The 20,134-nt window shown below is 35.8% G+C and overlaps 1 protein-coding gene across 3 annotated transcripts; it reads right to left on the bottom strand.

Annotated features, from left to right (window-relative positions):
- Positions 1–2,848: 2,848 nt before the first annotated feature.
- LOC110929541 (heparan-alpha-glucosaminide N-acetyltransferase) lies at positions 2,849–18,905 on the bottom strand. 3 transcript variants are annotated; one of them, XM_022172701.2, is made up of 14 exons: positions 18,623–18,905; positions 17,009–17,146; positions 16,786–16,867; positions 14,343–14,419; positions 14,134–14,249; positions 6,554–6,671; positions 6,075–6,191; positions 5,513–5,604; positions 5,276–5,342; positions 5,100–5,181; positions 4,915–5,006; positions 4,620–4,763; positions 4,106–4,254; positions 2,849–3,299 (listed from the first exon to the last, which is right to left on the bottom strand). In XM_022172701.2, the coding sequence occupies exons 1-13, from the start codon at positions 18,725–18,727 to the stop codon at positions 4,108–4,110; spliced, it is 1,377 nt and encodes a 458-aa protein (XP_022028393.1). In that variant the 5' UTR covers positions 18,728–18,905; the 3' UTR covers positions 2,849–3,299; positions 4,106–4,107. The 3 variants fall into 3 exon arrangements, with proteins under 3 accessions (XP_022028393.1, XP_022028392.1, XP_022028395.1); XM_022172700.2 differs by lacking the exon at positions 2,849–3,299 and having other exon boundaries at positions 3,902–4,254; XM_022172703.2 differs by lacking the exon at positions 2,849–3,299 and having other exon boundaries at positions 3,902–4,254; positions 17,009–17,130.
- Positions 18,906–20,134: the final 1,229 nt, after the last annotated feature.

Here is a 20,134-nt window from a genome sequence, read left to right as displayed (position 1 = left end):
TCTCCAAGAAGACCAAATCGAAGAAGGGTTCAACCTCCAACGCCAGCTCTGACATAAAGTGATATGATCATTGTGCTGAGCAACCTTTTGGATTTGTTGCTCAGGAGAGTCAAGTTGGGTTAGTGATCACTTTGTTGTGTGATCATTTTTATATGATCACTTTAGGATTCGAGTTTGGTTACACTCTTACTTTCAAAAGTGATGAGTGTATCAGATCTTTTGGGCTATAAGATTCCATTATGTTGCAGTTCTTGCTTGTGTTGCAGCTGTTTTAGGATTATCCGTTTCAACTTCTGCTAATTCATCGGATCTATTCAGATTGATTTTGAAGTGTAATGTGGATCTTTTAGGCTACCGGGTTACAGTCCGCTAAGGTTTTGATGTATTCACTATTCTTGGTGGTGGCATGTTGATGTTTATTGAAACTTCTTTGGTCCCGTTTTGCATGGTCTGATTTATCTACGACGTTGTTATCCATTGTTTCACCTTCACTGATACATTTGATCCGTTCTAGTTGGGTTGTTTGTCTAAACCCAATCTCAACCTGCTATTTATTGTGATGTTACTACCTGTCGGTTCCAATTTGTTGTTAATGTCCCTCTCACGATTGGTTGAGGGTTACTGATTCTAATAGGCTGTTGTCCAAGAAACTACTGATCTAGTGTATCAATGTTGCTGTTGTTGTTGAAGATATGATATGGGTTATTACTGATGCCATCAGGTTCCCAAGTGTGACTTGATCTAATTAGGACCGTGTCTGCATCTTGTTCGATTTGTTGTTCTTGATTTGAAGATCCAAACAGTTTATGTTACTCTTTAGAAATGTCTTGTTTCACTCCCACCTATTAGCTAGTCTTGATGGTCCATATTGTTTCCGCTCTGTTGTCGATGATCCGTATTTGGAGATGTTTGGATTCCACTAAAGCCTTGCATTGGAAGAACTTTCTATATTTGTGACAAGCTAGGCATAGTTAATATCTATGCCCTAGTTTAAGCGGGAGTGTTAGAAAAGATGGACTAAGGTTATATTGGACACTAGACAAGTTGGCTAACATGTAGGCTAAAAAGATAAGAATGAGATCAGACAAGCAAGTTGCCAAATAGTTCCAAGTTGTATTTGTTTAATCTATTTCATTTCCTATATATAGTATGTACATGTAAGTTTACAAATAAGTTAAAGTGAATACAATGTAGTCTTTTAATTCCCTCTGTTTTCCGGTGGAGTTTTTCACCCCATTGGTCTCGTATTCCTCCTTTGAGTTTATATTTGGAGTTTATTATAGTTCAAGTGTTATCTTTGAGTGTTCAGATCAGTTTATGTTCATGTTATCTCAGTCTTTCATAGTTTGTAAAAACTGTAAGAACCAACACATAACTTACAAGTGTCCCTCAATTCAAAATTAGTTTAGAGGTAATTTAGACCTTCTAGCCTTATTTATTTATAATTAATTAAAAATAATTATTAAAAAAGTAAATTACAAAACTCGTCCTTTATGTATGTATGTTATTGCAAATCATGTTCTTTGTCTTCAATAATTACATTAATCATACCTAATGTTTACAAATCCTAACATGTTATGTCCTTTACCCCAAACCCAGTTAATTTTTTTAGTTAATGGTAGTCACATGGGACCCACGTGAGGGCATTAATGTCTTTTAGCCTACCCATCTCTAAACATTTAAATAATTAATTCAAACTAATTAAACTAAGCTTCCAACTTCAGCCTTTCAAGTTTCTTTAAAACTAATTTTAGGATTAAATTCCAGCAAAATCAAACATTTGAGCAAAGTAATTTTATATCCATAATCAATTCAAAAAGAAGATGCAGATACCTGCAAAACCCTAATTTCGATTCTGAAAGTCCATTCTCAGTAATATAGTTTAAATAATCTTCAAAATTAACATACAAATAGCTAAACAAACAAACAAACTAATAGAACAAGATAAATCAAACATTTGATCAAAGTAATTTCAGAAGTAGATGCAAGTTATCAATTGTTAGTGAGAAATATAACTTACATAATGATGATAAAAAAGAATCAATTCGTATAGAGCAACAAACTGAATAAACAGTGTGCTATATGTAATAGAAATGTGTGGATGGATGTAGGATTTTGATAAATCCCCAAATTCCATAAAAAGGCAAAAGCAAGTTTCAACGTCAATGGATGATTAGTGGTTGGTCGGTCACTTTACTTTCCCATTTCCCGCCTTTTTCTGTTACTTTTTTTTTAACAACTAATTTCTTTAATCCCTGTTGTCTATGGGACTTGAATCCAAGACCTTCCCCTCCAACCTTGGTGTTTTAAAGGCTTTGCCTTTGCCAATGGACCACCACCCCATTGGTTGCCTTTTTCTGTTACTTATCTTCCTTTCCTTTTCCCCATATTTTTATTTTTTGGTGGGGGAGATGGAAACAGAGGGCATGAGAGGGATTGCAGAGGCAAAGTCTTTGGAGATTAGAGAGCATCGGAAGAGGAATTTGAAGACATTAATGAGGAACAGATGGGTAGGTTAAAAGACATTAATGCCCTCACGTGGGTCCCACGTGACTACAATTAACTGAGAAAATTAACTAGGTTTGGGGTAAAGGATATAACATGTTAGGATTTGTAAAAATTAAGTATGATTAATGTAATTATTGAAGACAAAGGACATGATTTGCAATAACAGACATAGATAAAGGACGAGTTTTGTAATTTACTCTTATTAACATATCCCTAAATCCATGCAAGTTTAATTCAAATTAAAGTTTGATTTTTTAACTCTCCATGATAAAACCAACCTACAGGAACCGCCATATAAAAACAAAACAAAAACAAAAAATACAATCAGCACTACATTATATAATTAGCACATCCTCAATCGTTCTCCATTATCAACACATCGTCCTCAATCGTTCCCCATTTGCAATATAAACGACATTAGCACAACATCCTTAATCGTTCTCCATTATCAGCACATCAGATGTGCTTATTATATCTGCTTTTGGTTTAAATATTTAACACAAGTTTGCTGATTATATCTACTTTTCATGTTTGTTTGTATTTTATTGCAATTAACACGTAATCAGCACACACCCGCGTACTATTTCAGCACATGACCAACCAACTCATCTATCCCACATCTATGGTAATTAACACTTTAACAGCACAAAAATCAACTTTAAATGATCCTTGATTATCGCTGGACGTATGCTTCAAGGCTGAATGCACAACGGTTTGTTTAGCTTGTTCGTATTCAATCTGTTGTTCGTCTTCGAGTCTGGTCGCACAACGGGGTTTTATATGGAATTGACCTTTATCGCACAAAAGGGATTATCATGGGTGAGTTGTTTTGATATTGATCCTCATAAGAATTACACAACAAAATAAGCACATGCGTATAGATTTAAAATCAACACAATACATTTTTCATACTAGCACATTCCAACTAGTAACTACATAACTAGCACAATTATAAAACATCTTTTTGTAACTTTTTAAAAGTTTTTTTTTATAAATAAAAAAAAGTATAGCAATATGATACTCATATTAAAAATAAAAAAATACTTGATTTTATGGTATAGTTTTTTTTTAAAGATAATGAAGTATATACAAATTATTTTAGTTTAAAAAACCTTTGTGGAATTAGTATTTAATGAAAAATGGCTAAATGACTAAAATACCCATAAATAATAGATCTTATTATTTAATATAAATCAACAATTTTACGAAATTACGCCTAACTTGTTAGTACTAATTATTAATTATAAGGGTTTTATTTGTAATCAACACCAATCCTTGATTTAAACTATCAACGGCTCAGATCTGTTCTTACGGTTCTTACAATTAGCATCCTTGATTTAAACTATCAATGGCTCAGATTTGTTCTTACGGTTCTTACAATTGACGTTGTTTGTACAGGATCTCAACTCTCAAATATTAAGTCATAGACAACGAATCCTTTTACACAAAGACCATAATTAGATCAAGTGTTTTTTTTTTTACACACAGAAGGGTTTTTAAGGAAACAAGTGTTGTGGTCTGCAGAAACTAACCTAGCCTTAATTACATACAAATTGTATCTGATTAAACCAAATGATATTGAGAATTTAAAACTCACCATTAAAGTTTCCAATAAATTCCCAGCCAGTGTAATATGCCGGACACCATACCCCAAAACAATATCTCTGCAAATATAACATAAAGCAGGATTCCCACTCTTGTTGAATGCCAAACATTGATGAAAATGTGTTTTTTAATCCAATATATCTGCATCCATTCCAACACACATTATTCTTCAATTTGGATGTAGCTCAAATTTAGGGTTTGACTGTGTCCGGTTGAGTTGACCCGAATATTTTTCAATTTTATACATAATTAACACGTTATTTATGACCATGAACAATATTATTACATACTGTAGTAAGATAATTGTATTTGAATCAAATTATTTAGAAAATTGCATGTATCGATAGTTACCCCACCCCATTGGTAGCACACTAGCACTCGGTGTGTTCAGACACACAAAAAACGACTTCTATTTGACACCTCGCCCTTTTGCTACATTTAATCCGTTTAAAATAAAATACAACCCATTCACAAATAAATAAACTGGTATTAAATGTGAAACTTACGAGGGTATTATGGGGATCATCATAGTACCAGCCATTGATAAATCCTGCAAAGATGCCTTCCGCTGCCATAACGTAGACAAGCATTGCATTCATTCCGATCCATTCCAATGGCATAAACGGATATTTGAACCTCCAGATATCCACCTGAATTTTAATTAGCGATCATCCACAGTCACCATTTTTGACATTGATTTTGTCACTTTTGTATGTATGAACTCTCAAATCTTGACACTTAAAAAGTGAAAAGTAGTTTCTTGTGGGGACTGAAGTAGAATCAAAATAATCACTAGATTACCATTATGTAGAAGAATGAGAAGACCAATGCTGCTGCCCCTGATGTTACACACACATAACTGAAAGTGTATAGCTGTTTATTTAGCGGAATTGCTGCATAAAATTAAGATGTGTAGACAGAGTGAGAAACTTCATAAAGATGTTTGACCTTGAAAGTCAAACTTCATTATATGGATGGATACAAACCATCTGTGAAATGAAGGATGATTCCAAAAACAACAAGTCCAAGACCCATCAAAATCCAATGTGTCAGCCTAGATAAATGATCCTGAAATGTTTGACATTGAAAGTCAAAAAGTTTGAAGTTGATGTTTGACCAAGAAAGTCAAACTGTAGGTTAAAGTAGGAAGAAAAGAACCAACCTTCATCTGTATGAGTACATGCCCAAAGTGCACGCCAATAATTGTAGAGAGAATAGCAGAAATAGAGCTGTTACAGTACAGCAATGTGTTCATGATCACAAATGAAATAATGCCGATCTTTCTTATATATCCAAAATTAAACTTTATCCAAAAATCTAAAACCTTCCCAAATATTGTATTTCAAATTAGTTACCAACAAATCTTTATAATTATAATATATCCGCAACCAACGCAGACCTTAAAATTCCTTCAGGTTCAAAAGGTGCCCAACACCAAGATGGAGCATCCTTCTTGAAAGGACCCTCATAAGGGGATCTCTTGGTGCAAGCCTGCCATTGCAATTAAATTATTACCCGGTTAACGAACAATATTCCTTAACGTACGAACGTACACTATGAAATTACGCATGTTGAAAAGACATAATCACGCATGTTGAAAACCATACCATGCTTCATTACATAATTATAACATTCTTCATTACATAAGTATAACATGCGTGATTAGGGTTTTGAGTTTTACAACGTGCGTAATCTCACAGCGTACGCAATGTGAACACAACAAAAAATATCTAAAAAACACATTTTTTTTAATATAAGAATCGCTACTTTTAGATTCTAAAAAAATTTTCGAGTAACAATTATGGATGCACACGTGCATATGTATCATTTCAAAAAAAACATTGATTTCACTCTGAACCTGCTTGACTAATTACCCTATGTGCCATGAATCTTGCCAACTAAAAAAATGAGCATGAAGAAATATATAAAAAATAAAATGAAGTTGACTTTGTGGTGGTAACCTTAGCTCTCTTCCAGGCAGGATGCGGATACATATGATTAATTCCAAGCACTTGTCTATCTATATAACCCACTGCATTACATGGAGGATCAACTTTTCCTCTCACATCACAAGCTACCTGATAATAAATAAGCCCATGAAAAAGGTCGAATAAGACCAATAGTGGGTCAAATAATCAGTAAGAGCCGTAATGGGTTGGTTTGACCAAAAAAAAAAAAGACTTAATTCTCCATTTTTATATTTTAATAAACAGCTGATGTGTTAAATACAATTATAAAAACAATCTTATCTAAATAATAATCTAAATCTTTGTTTGTTGAGTTACTAAAATCAGACTGCGTGATCTATCATGAGCAGTGAAAACTTAGAGATGCAGTCATAGATTAAACAAATAACTATTGAAGTGCATCTTAATAAATGCCAATTCTTAGATTGAATTACTGAACCTATTTTTTCAGGGATGTTGGAAATGATACATACAGTTAAGATCTTTCCATAATCAGGGCTATCTGTATTGTGAACTGTGAACTGCCAAGTGGGGACATATGTTCCATAAATAACTGCCAGGTAAACTATGAGTACACAAGCTCCCACCAGCCTGCATTTTTTACATTTAAACATTCTACCAATTAAATGACATGTATCAGCAAAATTAGAGGTGGAAAACGGACGGTTCAGGCGGGTTGTGTGGTGGATCACAACAAGTAACTTTTTGGTACAAGCCACTCAGGTTGGGTTGACCCGAAACACTTCTTCAATTTTTTATTTATTATAAGTGAATAATTATTGTGCCAAATATGATTGAAGAATTTACATTGTTTCAACAGTAATAACTATTTTGTTAATAAAATGGGTCAGAAAGATTATAGATTAAAAGTGCACACTGTGTAACGTTTGACAAGTTTTTTCTTTTAGCTAACATTTTCCTTGTGACGAGTCTAACGGTAGATTTAGTAGTAGGTGGCATGCAGTAAGGTTGGTTTTCTGTGGACAAGAAAAAAGAATGGGAGAGAGGGAGGAGTGGGCAGACTTTCTCGGAAGACGAAGACAGAAAGAAGAAGGAAGACAACCACAACCAGGGAAGCATGGAGAGCCTATTCTGAAGTTCTTCATCGCTAACATCCCCGATGGCTGCCGGCCATGGGATTTAGCGACTACATTGAGAGATTATGGAGAGATTGCGGGTGCTTACATTGCTAGGAAAAGGAATAAGAACGGGCAAAGATTTGCTTTTGTCAGCTTTAAAGGAGTTAGAGATGGAAAGGAACTTGAACAGAAGATGAAGAATACTAAAATGGGTAGTTTCAAGTTGAAAGTCAACATTGCTAGGTTTGCTTTGGAAAATGAGGCCTTTGGGGAGCTTGGCCGGAAGGGTTTGGCAACAGAAGAGGAGTTTCAGCATCCAGCGTCGGAGAACAATGAACCTAAAGTGGCGGCTTTTAGGTTTAGGAACCCAAACATCTCTTTTCGGGATATGCTGGCTCCTAAGGGCGTTACGGATAATGTTGGAGCTAGGGGTGTTCTTCGGGTTGTTTTCTCGGGTTTAGGGTTTTTCGGGTCGGGCTGTTCGCGTTTTCAAAACTAAAATTGTTATCCGATAACTAAACCATTCTAGGTTCGGGTTCTTCGGGTTAAATGGTTCGGGTTTTATTGGGTCGGGTTTCGGGTAAGTATAAATTTATCAGTTCGAGGATGTTTAGTTCTCCCTACCCTGCAATTTGATATAACTTTTACATAACTGATTGTTTATGGAAAAAAAAATTATAACTAATGAACAATAAAACAATTTATCTCAATATAGCTGATTACATAGAAAAATGTAGTAAAAATATTTGCTTATGTATGAAAATATTTGTAGGAAGAAGACTACTGATTAACAAATGTATAAACACCAAAACTCTGGTTATTGTTATTCATGAAGATCAATCCAAAACTGATTTCAAGTTAAAAAGCATGAATAAGTTTAATATTGTTATGGTTGATTTCAAGTTTAATGTTCAAGTTAAAATCATGAATATCAATCCAAAAATATGTTATGGCTGACATTCTTATTAATTTAATTTAGAGTTAAATGTCATTTTAGTTCCTGTGGTTTGGGCCATTTTGCCAGTCTAGTCCAAAGGTTTCAATTTTTCGCCTGTGGGTCCAAAAAGGTTTCACCATTGTCATTTTAGTTAGTCCACTACTCCACTGGTTAACTTCTTCCATTTTTTCTGTTAACGAGAAGGGCAATTTGGTCATTTTATATGTAATTCCTTTAACTAGGAGGGCAATTCGGCCATATAAAATGATCGAATTGCCCTTCTCGTTAACAGAAAAAAAATTGACGAAGTTAACCCAGTGGACTAAAATGGCAACGGTGAAACCTTTTTGGACCCACAGGCGAAAAATGAAACCTTTGGACTAAACTACAGGGACTAAAATGGCATTTAACTCTTTAATTTATTATATGAATTCATTTTTAGGTTCTGTAATCATAAACGAAAATTTCTTTACCAAAAATCATAAACCAAACCACTGATGTAAGACAAATTCTAAGGAGTAAACAACAACTCGAACCATAGAAAAGGTGGAAACTGGTTGAATGTTTGAAACTCGATATGGAAGATTGAAACTCAAAAGTCTCGAATGAAAGTTTGCTGCTTGATGTGATCGAAGAAACAAGAATGCCGATATATTTATAAATTAACTTCGATCATGGAATTTGGAATTGTACTACAATTAAAAGATAATTCATAATAGGTAACTGACAATAAACTATAATTTTGAAATTTCCATAAACATCTCCTAGGAAAATTCACGATTTTAAAGTTTGATTAACTTTCTCGGGTACCCGAATTCCACAAACTTCACCCAAACACCAACCCGAAAAAGGGCAATCGGGTTCGGGTTTTACACTAGATCGGGTTAAGATAAAAAAGAACGGCCCTAGTTGGAGCTATTATTCCGGTCGATCCGGATGTCAATGCGTTCTCTAGTTTGCATGGGAAGGCCTTGGTTGGAAGAACACGTGATTTCTCAACGTTGAGAACTATGAACAAGATTCTGAGAAATAATGGGTTCAAGGGGGTGACTGATGCCTAACTTCTCAAAAGAGGAGGATGCTCTTTCTTTTCTGATAAATAAAGCTGTTTGGGATTCTTGGTTCGTGTCCTTGGACATATGGGTGGGACAATCTCTCCCGTTCGATCGGCTTGCATGGCTACGGATTCAAGGGGTTCCCCTGCACTTGGCCTCTAACTTGGAGTTCGACTCCATTGCTGCAAATTTTGGGAAGGTTGTCCAACCTTCTCAAATCATAGTTGTCGATAGCGAATAGCGACAAATAGTGACAAGGCATGGCTAGGCTACGTAGCGAATAGCGACAAATAGCGACGGCAATTTTATAAATAGCGATTACACTAGAAAAAGAATTATGAAAATTTTTATATGTATATTACATCAAAATACCCTTGTATATATGCTATTTTACATGTATACTTAACAAAAACCTATAAATCTAGCTATTTTATAGCTATAACCCTTTATAACATTAAAAAAAATTAAAAAAAAATAATAACTGTCGCTAAAATCGCTATTCATTGCCATGACCAACTTAGCGACACATAGTCGCATCGCCATAAAGCGCGCTATAGCGACCGCTATGGTCGCTATTAACAACTATGTCTCAAATGCAGGACGAAGGGGATTTGTCTTCTGTATGTGTGGGTGTTTTAGCAGGAGATGGGAAGCAGATTGTAGGGGAAGTATCTCTTTCGTGGCAGGACAAGTTGTACAGGGTGTGGATTACAGAGGATTTGGGTAGTTGGATCCCAGACTGTTTAGATGATGGAGAGGATTTGGATGAGGAATCGGAGGATTATTCGTTGCGCGAAGATGACGAGTTATCAGTCTCACCGGAAAATATGAAGATTAAAAGTCCGATCATCGGAATTGAAAAGGCAAAGGTAGATGAAAAGTTGGGCACAGTAGACGAAGAGTTGCTGGGTAACGATCAGGTGGAAGTCGATTTGAATTCCAACGATACTTTGGTGGATAACACTCAAAACGAGGAGGCGGCGGTTATGACGGGACAAAAAGGCGCAAATTGTCCTATTCAAGGAATTTTCTTTTTCTCGTCTTCCGAGAATAATTCACAGGTGGTTAGAGAGGTGGGCCAGGAGTTCAAAGACACGTGGGCCCAAAATGTCACCCAGGTATCTCCTAGGCCCAGAAAAAGACCCAGACAGGAAGAACCTTTTTTGATGGACCAGATTTTGGGCTTGTCTAATAATGAAATTGGTAGGGATGGGCCTGTTGTTGACTCCACTTTGTGTAAGGAGGGCAACAATGGTAATTTAGACCTGAATAACACTCCAGCTTTTTCTTTGGAGTTAGAGAAGGGGCAGAGGAATGGTGACGATTCTGCGAGCATAAATCAGTCGAGCGTTGCTATGGATATCGCTGGTGAAAAGAGGAATGTGCAGGATGTTGAAAACGAAGTTCAGGAAACGATCGATTTCGGGAAGATTGTGGGAACTAATCTTCAATCTATATCGAAGCAAGTGAAGAATTCCATTGTGGCTGAAGGAATTAATCCAGTTAATCAATGAATCTTCTTTCTATCTACATTAGGGGGATTGGGAAGGTGGGGAAAGATAAATGGATTAGAGATATTAAATCTGCAGAAGGGGTTTCTTTTTTGATATGCAAGAGGTGCAGTGTAGGGTGGTCTTGGATCAATTAAAGGGGAGGTATTGCCGTATTGGGGTCGTTTCAATATGGGCAGTGAGTTTAGTGAGCCGAATGGTAGGTCTAGAGGGTTGCTTTGTTTATGGGACCCTGGAGTCTTCATGATGAATGACAGCGTCAAAGATCAAAATTTCTTACTGTTATCAGGGTTTGTTAAGGGGTAGATGTCCAGATGAACATTATGAATTTATATGCGCCTCAATTAGAGCTTGCAAAAAGGAGGTATGGTTGAAAATTTTGGACCTCAGGAACAGTATAAGCGGCTTGTGGATCATCGTTGGGGATTTTAATGCTGATAGGAATGCGAATGAGAGGAAAAGATCAAGGTTTAAACCTGGGTGTGCGAGGGACTTTAATCAATTTATTTACGATGCAGACCTCCATGAATACGAGATGAAAGGCAGTAAGTTCACGTTCTTGGTGGATAGCGTGAAAGGAAAGAAATTAAGTAAAATCGATAGATTGCTTGTTTGTAAATTTCTTGGATAGCCTGAAGCGTGTTTTAGAGGTCTCCGTAGACACCTTTCGGACCATAATCTGCTGCTCTTGTCTATTAAGGATTTGAACTATGGCCCTCGGCCATTTCGGTTCTTTAACTCATGGCTTGATTGTCCGGATTTTGAAGATTTGATTCCTAAGATTTTGGAGAATTTCGACTTTCAGGGGCCTCCTGATGTGAGATTATCAAAAAAAATTAAAGACTTAGGCAAGGCATTAAAAAATGGAGAGACGATATTCGTATTAAAGAAGGAGAGGAGGAGAGACTCCGGTCAGACCTGGAAGAAATTGATGCTCTTATGGAAGATAGAGATTTAACGGAAGAAGAGGCGTGGATCCGTTTAGAGTGTAAAAAGGGGATCTTAAATTTGGAAGATCTTAAAGCGAAAGATGCCAAGCAAAGATCTAGGTCTAAACGGGCCATGGATGGTGATGATAATACGGCCTTCTTTTACGGGCTTATTAATAATAGGAAGGCTTCGAATGCTATCCCAGGTTTAATGATTCAAGGGGAGTGGGTTTCTAAGCCGAAAAAGTTAAAAAAGAGGTTTTTAACTTCTTCAGAAAGAGGTTTGTGGTGGATGAGTTTGCTCGTCCAAAGCTGGAATTTTATGCAGATAAACGTCTCTCTCCGTAGGATGGTCAATCGCTCCAAGGAGGAAATTAAGAGTGCTATTTTCGAGTGCAGTGATGACCGGGCTCCGGGCCCAGATGGGTTTAATATTAAGTTTTTAAAAAGGTTCTTGAGATTTTTTTGAAAAAGACTTCGAAGACATTTTCATGGTGTTCTATGAGTCGGGAGTCGTAAACGTGGGTAGTAGTTCCTCGTTTATAGCCTTGATTCCTAAAGTCAGAGACCTGGAGGGTCTAAATGAATATAGACCGATAAATTTGGTGGGGTTAATCAATGAGATCTTGTCTAAAGTTCTTGTGAACCGGTTGAAGAAGGTGCTTGGTTCCGTTATCTCGGTTAACCATAGTTGTTAATGGTGAATAACGGTAAATAGTGGGCGCTATTTTATGAATACCCTGGTATGTACACTATTTTACATGTATTTTTAAAAAAACCTGAAATCCAGCTATTTTATAGCTATATTTATCCACTATTTATATGTAAAAAAAGTGAAATCCCGCTATTTATGGCTACATACCTTGTAGCGACCTTCGATCTATACGCTATGCTATTCGCTATAGCAACCATAGCGACCGCTATTGACAACTATGCGGTTAACCAATCATCCATCCTTAAAGATAGACTAATTCTAGACGGTCTGCTTGTGCCTAATGAATTGATTTCCTGGGTAAAAAGAAGTCGGGGTCGGGGGCAGGCGTTCTTTTTTAAAATTGATTTCGAAATGGCCTACGACAATGTGAATTGGAAGTCTGTCACTTCGATCATGGAACAAATGAGATTTCCTAAAAGATGGTGTGATTGGATTTACGGCATTCTCTCGTCGGGGTTACCGAGCTTCAGTGGGAGTGCTCTCACACTCCAGCTGTGGGTATGGAGATGGGTCAGTGGGGTGATCTTGCTAATTTGCTCCAGAGTGTGACTTTGTCCGATAAAAGGGATGATTGGGAGTGGCAGGGGAATAGGCAGAAGTGCTTCTTGGTTGGGGCTGCTAGAAAATTTCTGGATAGCGGGTCAGATTATAGCAGTAGAGTGGTGTTCGATTGGTGTACATGGGTCCCCAAGAAGTGTAATATATTTATGTGGAGGGCGGCTTTTTTAAATCGGATTCCTACAGTTGATGCCCTTAGAAGTCGTAACTGTTATGCCGGAGATCTTAGCTATGTTTTATGCGAGTTCGGGGATGAATCGGTGAATCACATCCTATGCTCGTCAGCTCGTGCTACATTGCTGCTACTGTTTGGGCCCAAATCAGTTCCTAGTACAAAGTCGATCCTATCTATGCCTTCACGGTCAAAGATCTCTTGGAGGTTCATGATTCTGTTGGGCTTGGAAGTCTAGCTAAGAAGGCCTTTACACGTATAGTTATGGTTACGTGCTGGTACTTATGGATTGCAAGAAATAAGAAGATGTTCGAGAATGCGGATGTGAAGGCTGAGAAGATTGTTCAAGATATTAAATCCCTGGGGTTCTTAAGGTTTAACTAGGGCTGCAAACGAACCGAACGAACACAAACAAGACCTTGTCCGTGTTCGTTTGTTAAGAAATATATGTGTTTGAGAACCGTTCACGAACACTTATCGAACGAGATTTTATGTTCGTGTTCGTTTGTTAAGGAAATGAACCTGTTCGTGTTCGTTTGTGTTTGTTTGTTAATTTTAGGCAACGAACGTTGACGAACACAAATGAGCACAAACTAATGTTCATGAACACAAACGGAAACAAACGAACACAAACAATCCTTCATGAACAGAATATATAATACACCGACACTTATTAGATATTTAATTTGTCGGAATTTTGAAGTATGTAAATAAATATAAAAACTAAAAACACTAATGAAGTATCGAACACGTTACCGAACGTTCACGAACATAAACGAACGAACACGACCTTTGTTCATGTTTGTTCATTTAACTAAACAAACGAAATTTCTTGTTTGTGTTCGTTTGTTTAATAAACGAACGAACACAAACGAACTTACCGCCTAACGGTTCACGAACTGTTCGCCGAACGTTTGGTTTGTTTGCAGCCCTGGGTTTAAGAATAGGTTTAAGAAGTGTGTAGTGAATTGGGACTCATGGTGTAATTTTGAATTTTTGTAGTCTGGTTATTGTGGCTGTTTTTCCCCCGGTTTGGGTGGCGTTGTGAATAATATAAACCTTTCAAAAAAAAATCATGAGTCAAAATTGGTAAATACCAGTGCCAAAAGTACAACTTGTATATGGAGAAGTGTGCAGGTGGCAGTTCCTTGGCTTGCGCACCTTGAGTTGCAATTTCCAACATGCCAACAATGAAATATGCAAGGGCAATTCTCTAGAAAATAAAACTATATTATAAATTATACTTAAAAACAAAATACTGTTAATCACTGTGACAAGCCTATGAAAAGATCGTAAACATAATTACCTGGAGAATACCACACCACCTAATGCTTTTCATGTCAACACCATATGATAGTTTGTCAGGAGCATGTGAGAAACCACCTTATGACAATACATGAACACGTAAGAAAATTTCATCTGTTAAATGGAGATGTAAAGAACTTAATAACCAAAACAAAAAAAAAAACGAATAATAAAATCAAAGATTTAGTCTTCATTCTAATAATACTGCATTTTTTAATCTTAATTAGCACATTCATAATTTACAGAAAATTGGCCGGTTACAAATAGATTCTGTCATGACCTGTTACTCTACCCACCCATCTTGCCACCTCTAATTCTCCCCTTTCCAGCAATATTCGTTGGTAAGCCTTTGTTTTCCACATTTATCATGCTCCTATCTGTAGAACTACCCAACCATGAGGAACTCAATGATGATTGATCTATCACACGAAGTTGACACGTGTAATCTATGCAGTCAATAGCGGTGGTATAGCAGTGCTATAGCGGTTAGCAGACATCGGGTAAAATAGCAGAACCGATATTCAAGATCTTATATTTTCAGATCAAAAGTACAGAAAAGCCCACAAAATTCAATTTTTTGGAATAGCCCAAAACTAAAGGCCCAAACTTTAATTAAACCTAATCCTAGGAGCAAAAGATCATGCTATAAGGAGGATGATGATGATGATGATATATTAGAGTTGAAGTGGAAATCTTGATGAACGATTGGATTCCTTGTTTGATGTGGACTCGGAGGAAGATTTCATTGGCTTATGATTAGATCATGTTTCAAATACCGACACTTTTGTGTTTTGACTTTTGATATTACTATTAATATTTTAATATTCTACGTTGTATGCTTTTATATATATCTAGGGGAGGGTTATCTTGAGAACGCTAAATATTGCGAGAACCGTGAGAACGAATAAGAAAACCAATCAAAACCAATTCTTTTAATACAAACCTTATTGTAATTAAAATACAACATCAAAAAGAAGAATTTACAACATCAAATAATTCATTTCTCCTCTCAAATCACTCTTATTCTATTTTTTACACATGCGTAAATTTTCAATATTTACAAATACATGTAAATTTAAACGTGTAAAATTAATTTCTAACATTGTAATCGAATAATAATGAGAAGTGTAAAAAAATTGAATTTTTTGACCAAGTTCTCACGGTTTTTTCATTCGTTCTCAGGGTTACTTCTCACAAAATTTAGCGTTCTTGTTTAAACCTTCTCCTATATATATACACACACACATAAATTCTGCATGATATAAAAATTACAGATATATCACTGCTATAAACTATAAACTATATGTCAAATAGCGGACCTTGACCGCTATTTGAGTTTGGAGCACTATAACTGCATAGCGTGTAACTAAGACTGAAATCTGCAATCATGTTCTTGGAGAGTTGATGATTCATAATGAATTTACAAACATGGTTTGAGTTGCTGAGCAGAAGTAAGCAGGTTTCGTTTAAAGGGAACGAGGCACATAATAAGAAGAATAATCAAGAGTAACACCAGTTTAGATGCATAATTACAGCATTAATTAAGCAGGATAGTTAACTGTGTTTGGTTTGTGTATAATGTAGGTAAATAGGTGATGCAAGAAAAAGATTAAATACGGGTTCAAATACCACACGCAGAAAAAAGTCAAAACTTGCTGAACGACCATTGTAAGAGCTACACCCCTACACTCCAGAGTCAACAAAAAGTCTACAGAAGGCTGTGGGCTACACTCGTTACAGAATGCAGTTATAGGTCAGGAATAGCGGTTCCGATATTATCGGCCAATAAGTAGGACCAAACCTAATGCAGAGATTGTTTGACCTGGCTTCATCTTTGAAATAAAAACCTATGTTTGACTTATTTCTACATATTCCAATGAGACGACGGTTTTCATATAACTGATTTTGTGAACTTAAGAAGTAAAGCTCCTAAGAGTGGAGAGAGAAAAAGTACAGAAAATTAGCATCAACAAGGACTGCTGCTATGCAGTGAATATCGGTGGGATATCGGTTATCGGCCCTCTACAAAATATCGGTGTCAAATATAGGTCAGGAATAGCGGTTCCAATATTATAGGCAATATTGACTGATATTTGATCGATATTTGACTGGTATTGACCGTTATTTTGGATGCCTTAGTTGATGTGGACTCGGAGGGAGGAAGATTTCCTCCCTTACGATTAGATCATGTTTCAAATATTGGCACTTTGAGTTTTGACTTTTGACTTTTGATATTACTATTATTTAATATTATATATTTTATTACGCTTTGTATATGTATATATATAAATTTTGCATGATATTAAAATTACCGATATCCCACTGTGATAACCTATATCTCAAATATCGGCCCTTGACCTATATTTGATTTTGGACCGCATTAACTGCATAGGACTGCTGTGAAGAAAACCTTGCACAAGTTAGATATGATATCAAGAGCTGACCTTGTAACAAAAGACCCCAAAAGATGAGCTTGAGAGTCCTGAGTATCACCTTTTTAGTGGCAACACGTCTATCTGGAATTCGCTGCAACAGGATTAAATATATATAAACAAATAGACAACATATCCATACACACAACGTGTGTGCGTGTATAAGTGATTGTATGGTAAGACGCTGGGCATTGGTAGTTATTATGTAGTAAAGAGATCGAGTTAGTGAGCAAACCTTGAGAGCAAGTGCAATGGCTATGCCCACAATGAACAAAAAGAATGGCATCACGAAATCAGCAAGGTTGCAGCCGTTCCAAGGTGCATGCCCGATCGCGGGCCATTCACCTCCAGCATCATCTACCAAAATCATCAACTACAATGCCTTTTATCATGCTGACCGCAATTAATATCAAACAACTTCTAGAGCACATAGTAATATAAATAAAATACAAAAATAATTACTAGCGCCTAGCGGTACCATATTGTACACTTTTTAAAGGTTTCTTAACAGAAAACAGGTTTATGAAATGCTGATATGTCCTTTGGGTAAAACTTTACTTAGTGAATGCTCCCCAAGTAGGTCGATTTCATCACAGCATCACTGTATACTGACAACTGATTAACGGAAATTGCTCAAGATGTTGAACTAAATTAATGATAAAACCACATATTATCTATGTTTCTTTTTCATCCATGCACCACAAGCACCCCATCCTCTCCTCATCATCGATCCAGCAACCTACCCTAGCTCGTCATTGACCAAAGCTCCATCGTCTTCCACCTGCTGTGCCATTTCCAGCCTTCAAACCGCTTTCTTCCACGTGCAACCATATCGAATAGGTATTTTTACTTGCATTTTGGTTATTATAAACCTATTTTCAATTACTGACACTTTCTTTGTTGTGTGCAGTGAGGTAGGGTTAGTCTTGTGGACGGTTGTAGTGTGATGAAGAAGAAGAAGAAGAAGAATACCAAAGCATGAAAAATGAGAGATATGGAAGAGAGAAAATCTTATTCAACTTGTTATGTTACTAGAAATTCCAAGTGATACAAAGCTTAACAACACCTAACTACTTTTTCGTGATTATTTTTGTGTATATTTTTAGTTGGTCTACGTTCTGACATAAATTTTGTTCGGAAACGAGTGAGGTCAAATAATACGTTTTCTTTAGACTATATAAATCTGAGTCATTTAACGTTTCAATGCCGCCACAATGCACTGCACCATTTATTTAACTTAAAAAACACTAATTTTCCTAAATTCGAGTCATGTATGTTTCAGTTGGTCTACGTTTTGACGTATATTACAATTAGTAAGTTGTGTAAATAGTGATTTCATCCTATTGCCTTTTTTGTTTTAAGTTTTTTTTTCCTAGACTTTAGTATTTTATATATTTACTTTTCTTTATGTTCAATGTTTTACTTTTAGGTTTCTTTTCCATTGAAGTTATATTTAAGATAACGTTTACGTTTCCATTTACAATTCATTTGAAATCAGTTCGTCCCGCTGTCCAATTTAAATTTATTTGGTTTTCAATCTATGTAAAACATGTGTCAATATTCTTTCTTGAGCATATTTCTATCGGTTTCTATACTTAACCAAAAAAATCTCGACCGAAATCCCGCAGCGTAGCGCGGGTAATCGTACTAGTATACACGACATAGCATATTGTTTGTCCTCTATCTATGTGCACAAGCAGGCAGGCAGCAGCATATTCCCTAATTATATTATATTATACTGATTAAACTCAAACAGCATAATTGAGGATGAATTAAAGTGTCACTAGACTAAACAAAACTAAGAAATTTAGAAATTGAAAGGGAATAGAAACGGGGGAGCAATAGGTACCGCCACAGTAAGTCCTCTGAAGACATCGACGGAAGCAACACGGTTCTTCTTCCTTGGAGGAGGAGCTGCGACGTCTACATCGTCGTTAAGTTTGATTTCAGCCATTTGATTTGAGTTTTGTAAGGTCAGAAATGGTACGGTTCTTCGTCTCCCGAGATAAATAATATGCCATTGAGTATGCGTCAAACTGAACTAATGATTGGTCAATTTGATGGGTCAATTTCCTTTCAATTAGGCTAGAAGGTATGGTGTGGCGGTGTGGGGAGGATGGGTCACGTAAGCGGGTGTGAGGATAGGTCTAAAATGGATGGACCTAAAGGGTGGGGTGAACTCTTTTATATATATATGTATGTATAGGTGTGTGTGAGGGGATGAGGCCCGGCCTGGGCGGCTGTGAGCGGACAAAGAAGACGGGCCTGGCCCAGCACCAGAGAAGGGGGTGGAAGGTTTGGGGCGGCGAGCAACAGACGGGCATGGGGACGAGCCCCATACCTTCTAGTCTTATCATAAAAAGTTTCAAGGGTTTCTTATTATGATAATAATAAGAATATATATAGTTAATCACATAAATGGACCTTATGGTTTATAGCTATTTTCATCTTCAAGGACTAATTTTTTTGAACAAGTTTAGGTTTTATGGTTTCAATTTTGTAACACTTTTTTTTGGGTACTAACACCAAATTTACCAATATAATGACTAATATACCCTTCCATTTTTTTTTTTTTTTGATTTTATCAATGTAACACCTTTGGGTATTAACACATAATTTTATTTAAGTTTAAATCAATTTTACAAAATCTATTTATTTTTTTTATTTTCATCTTTTTATTAAATTTCTTATTTAACATAAAATCTGCTAGTTACACCAGCATTTTTTTCATTTATAAAATAAAATACACGTTCTTGCTAAACAGATTTTAAAAACTTCAATGCAACAAATTAAACTGCTGAAAAGATTTTATCGTGTAAATTATGAAATAAAGTTGGTGTTTTACAATACTGACTCAAGAAATATTCATTAAATTATTAAAAATCGCTTTTAGCTGCTTAAAATAACTGAAATGTGTAATATATATATATATATATATATATATGTGTGTGTGTGTGTGTATATATATTTGAAATTGTAAGGCTGTTAAAAATGTATTATTCGTTATAATATTTAACGATAATATTACATTACACATAATAAATACTTACAATACAATTATACAAATATTTAACTATAGAATACAAAGTTCAAAAATCAACCATAAATATTTATTATTAAAAGCAGATTAGTAGATTTTATGTTAAATAAGAAATTGAATAAAAATGAAAATAAAAAAATAAATAGATTTTGTAAAATTGATTTAAACTTAAATAAAATTAGGTGTTGGTACTCAAAGGTGTTACATTGATAAAATTAAAAAAATTGAAGGGTATCTTAATCATTATATTGATAATTTTGGTGTTAGTATCCAAATGTGTTACAAAATTGAAACCATACAACCTAAACCTGTTAAAAAAAG

Source organism: Helianthus annuus, chromosome 3 (genome assembly GCF_002127325.2).
Source record: "Helianthus annuus cultivar XRQ/B chromosome 3, HanXRQr2.0-SUNRISE, whole genome shotgun sequence".
NCBI lineage: Eukaryota > Viridiplantae > Streptophyta > Magnoliopsida > Asterales > Asteraceae > Helianthus > Helianthus annuus.
Note: the sequence above shows the minus strand (reverse complement) of the source record. Positions and strands in the feature narration are given on the sequence as shown.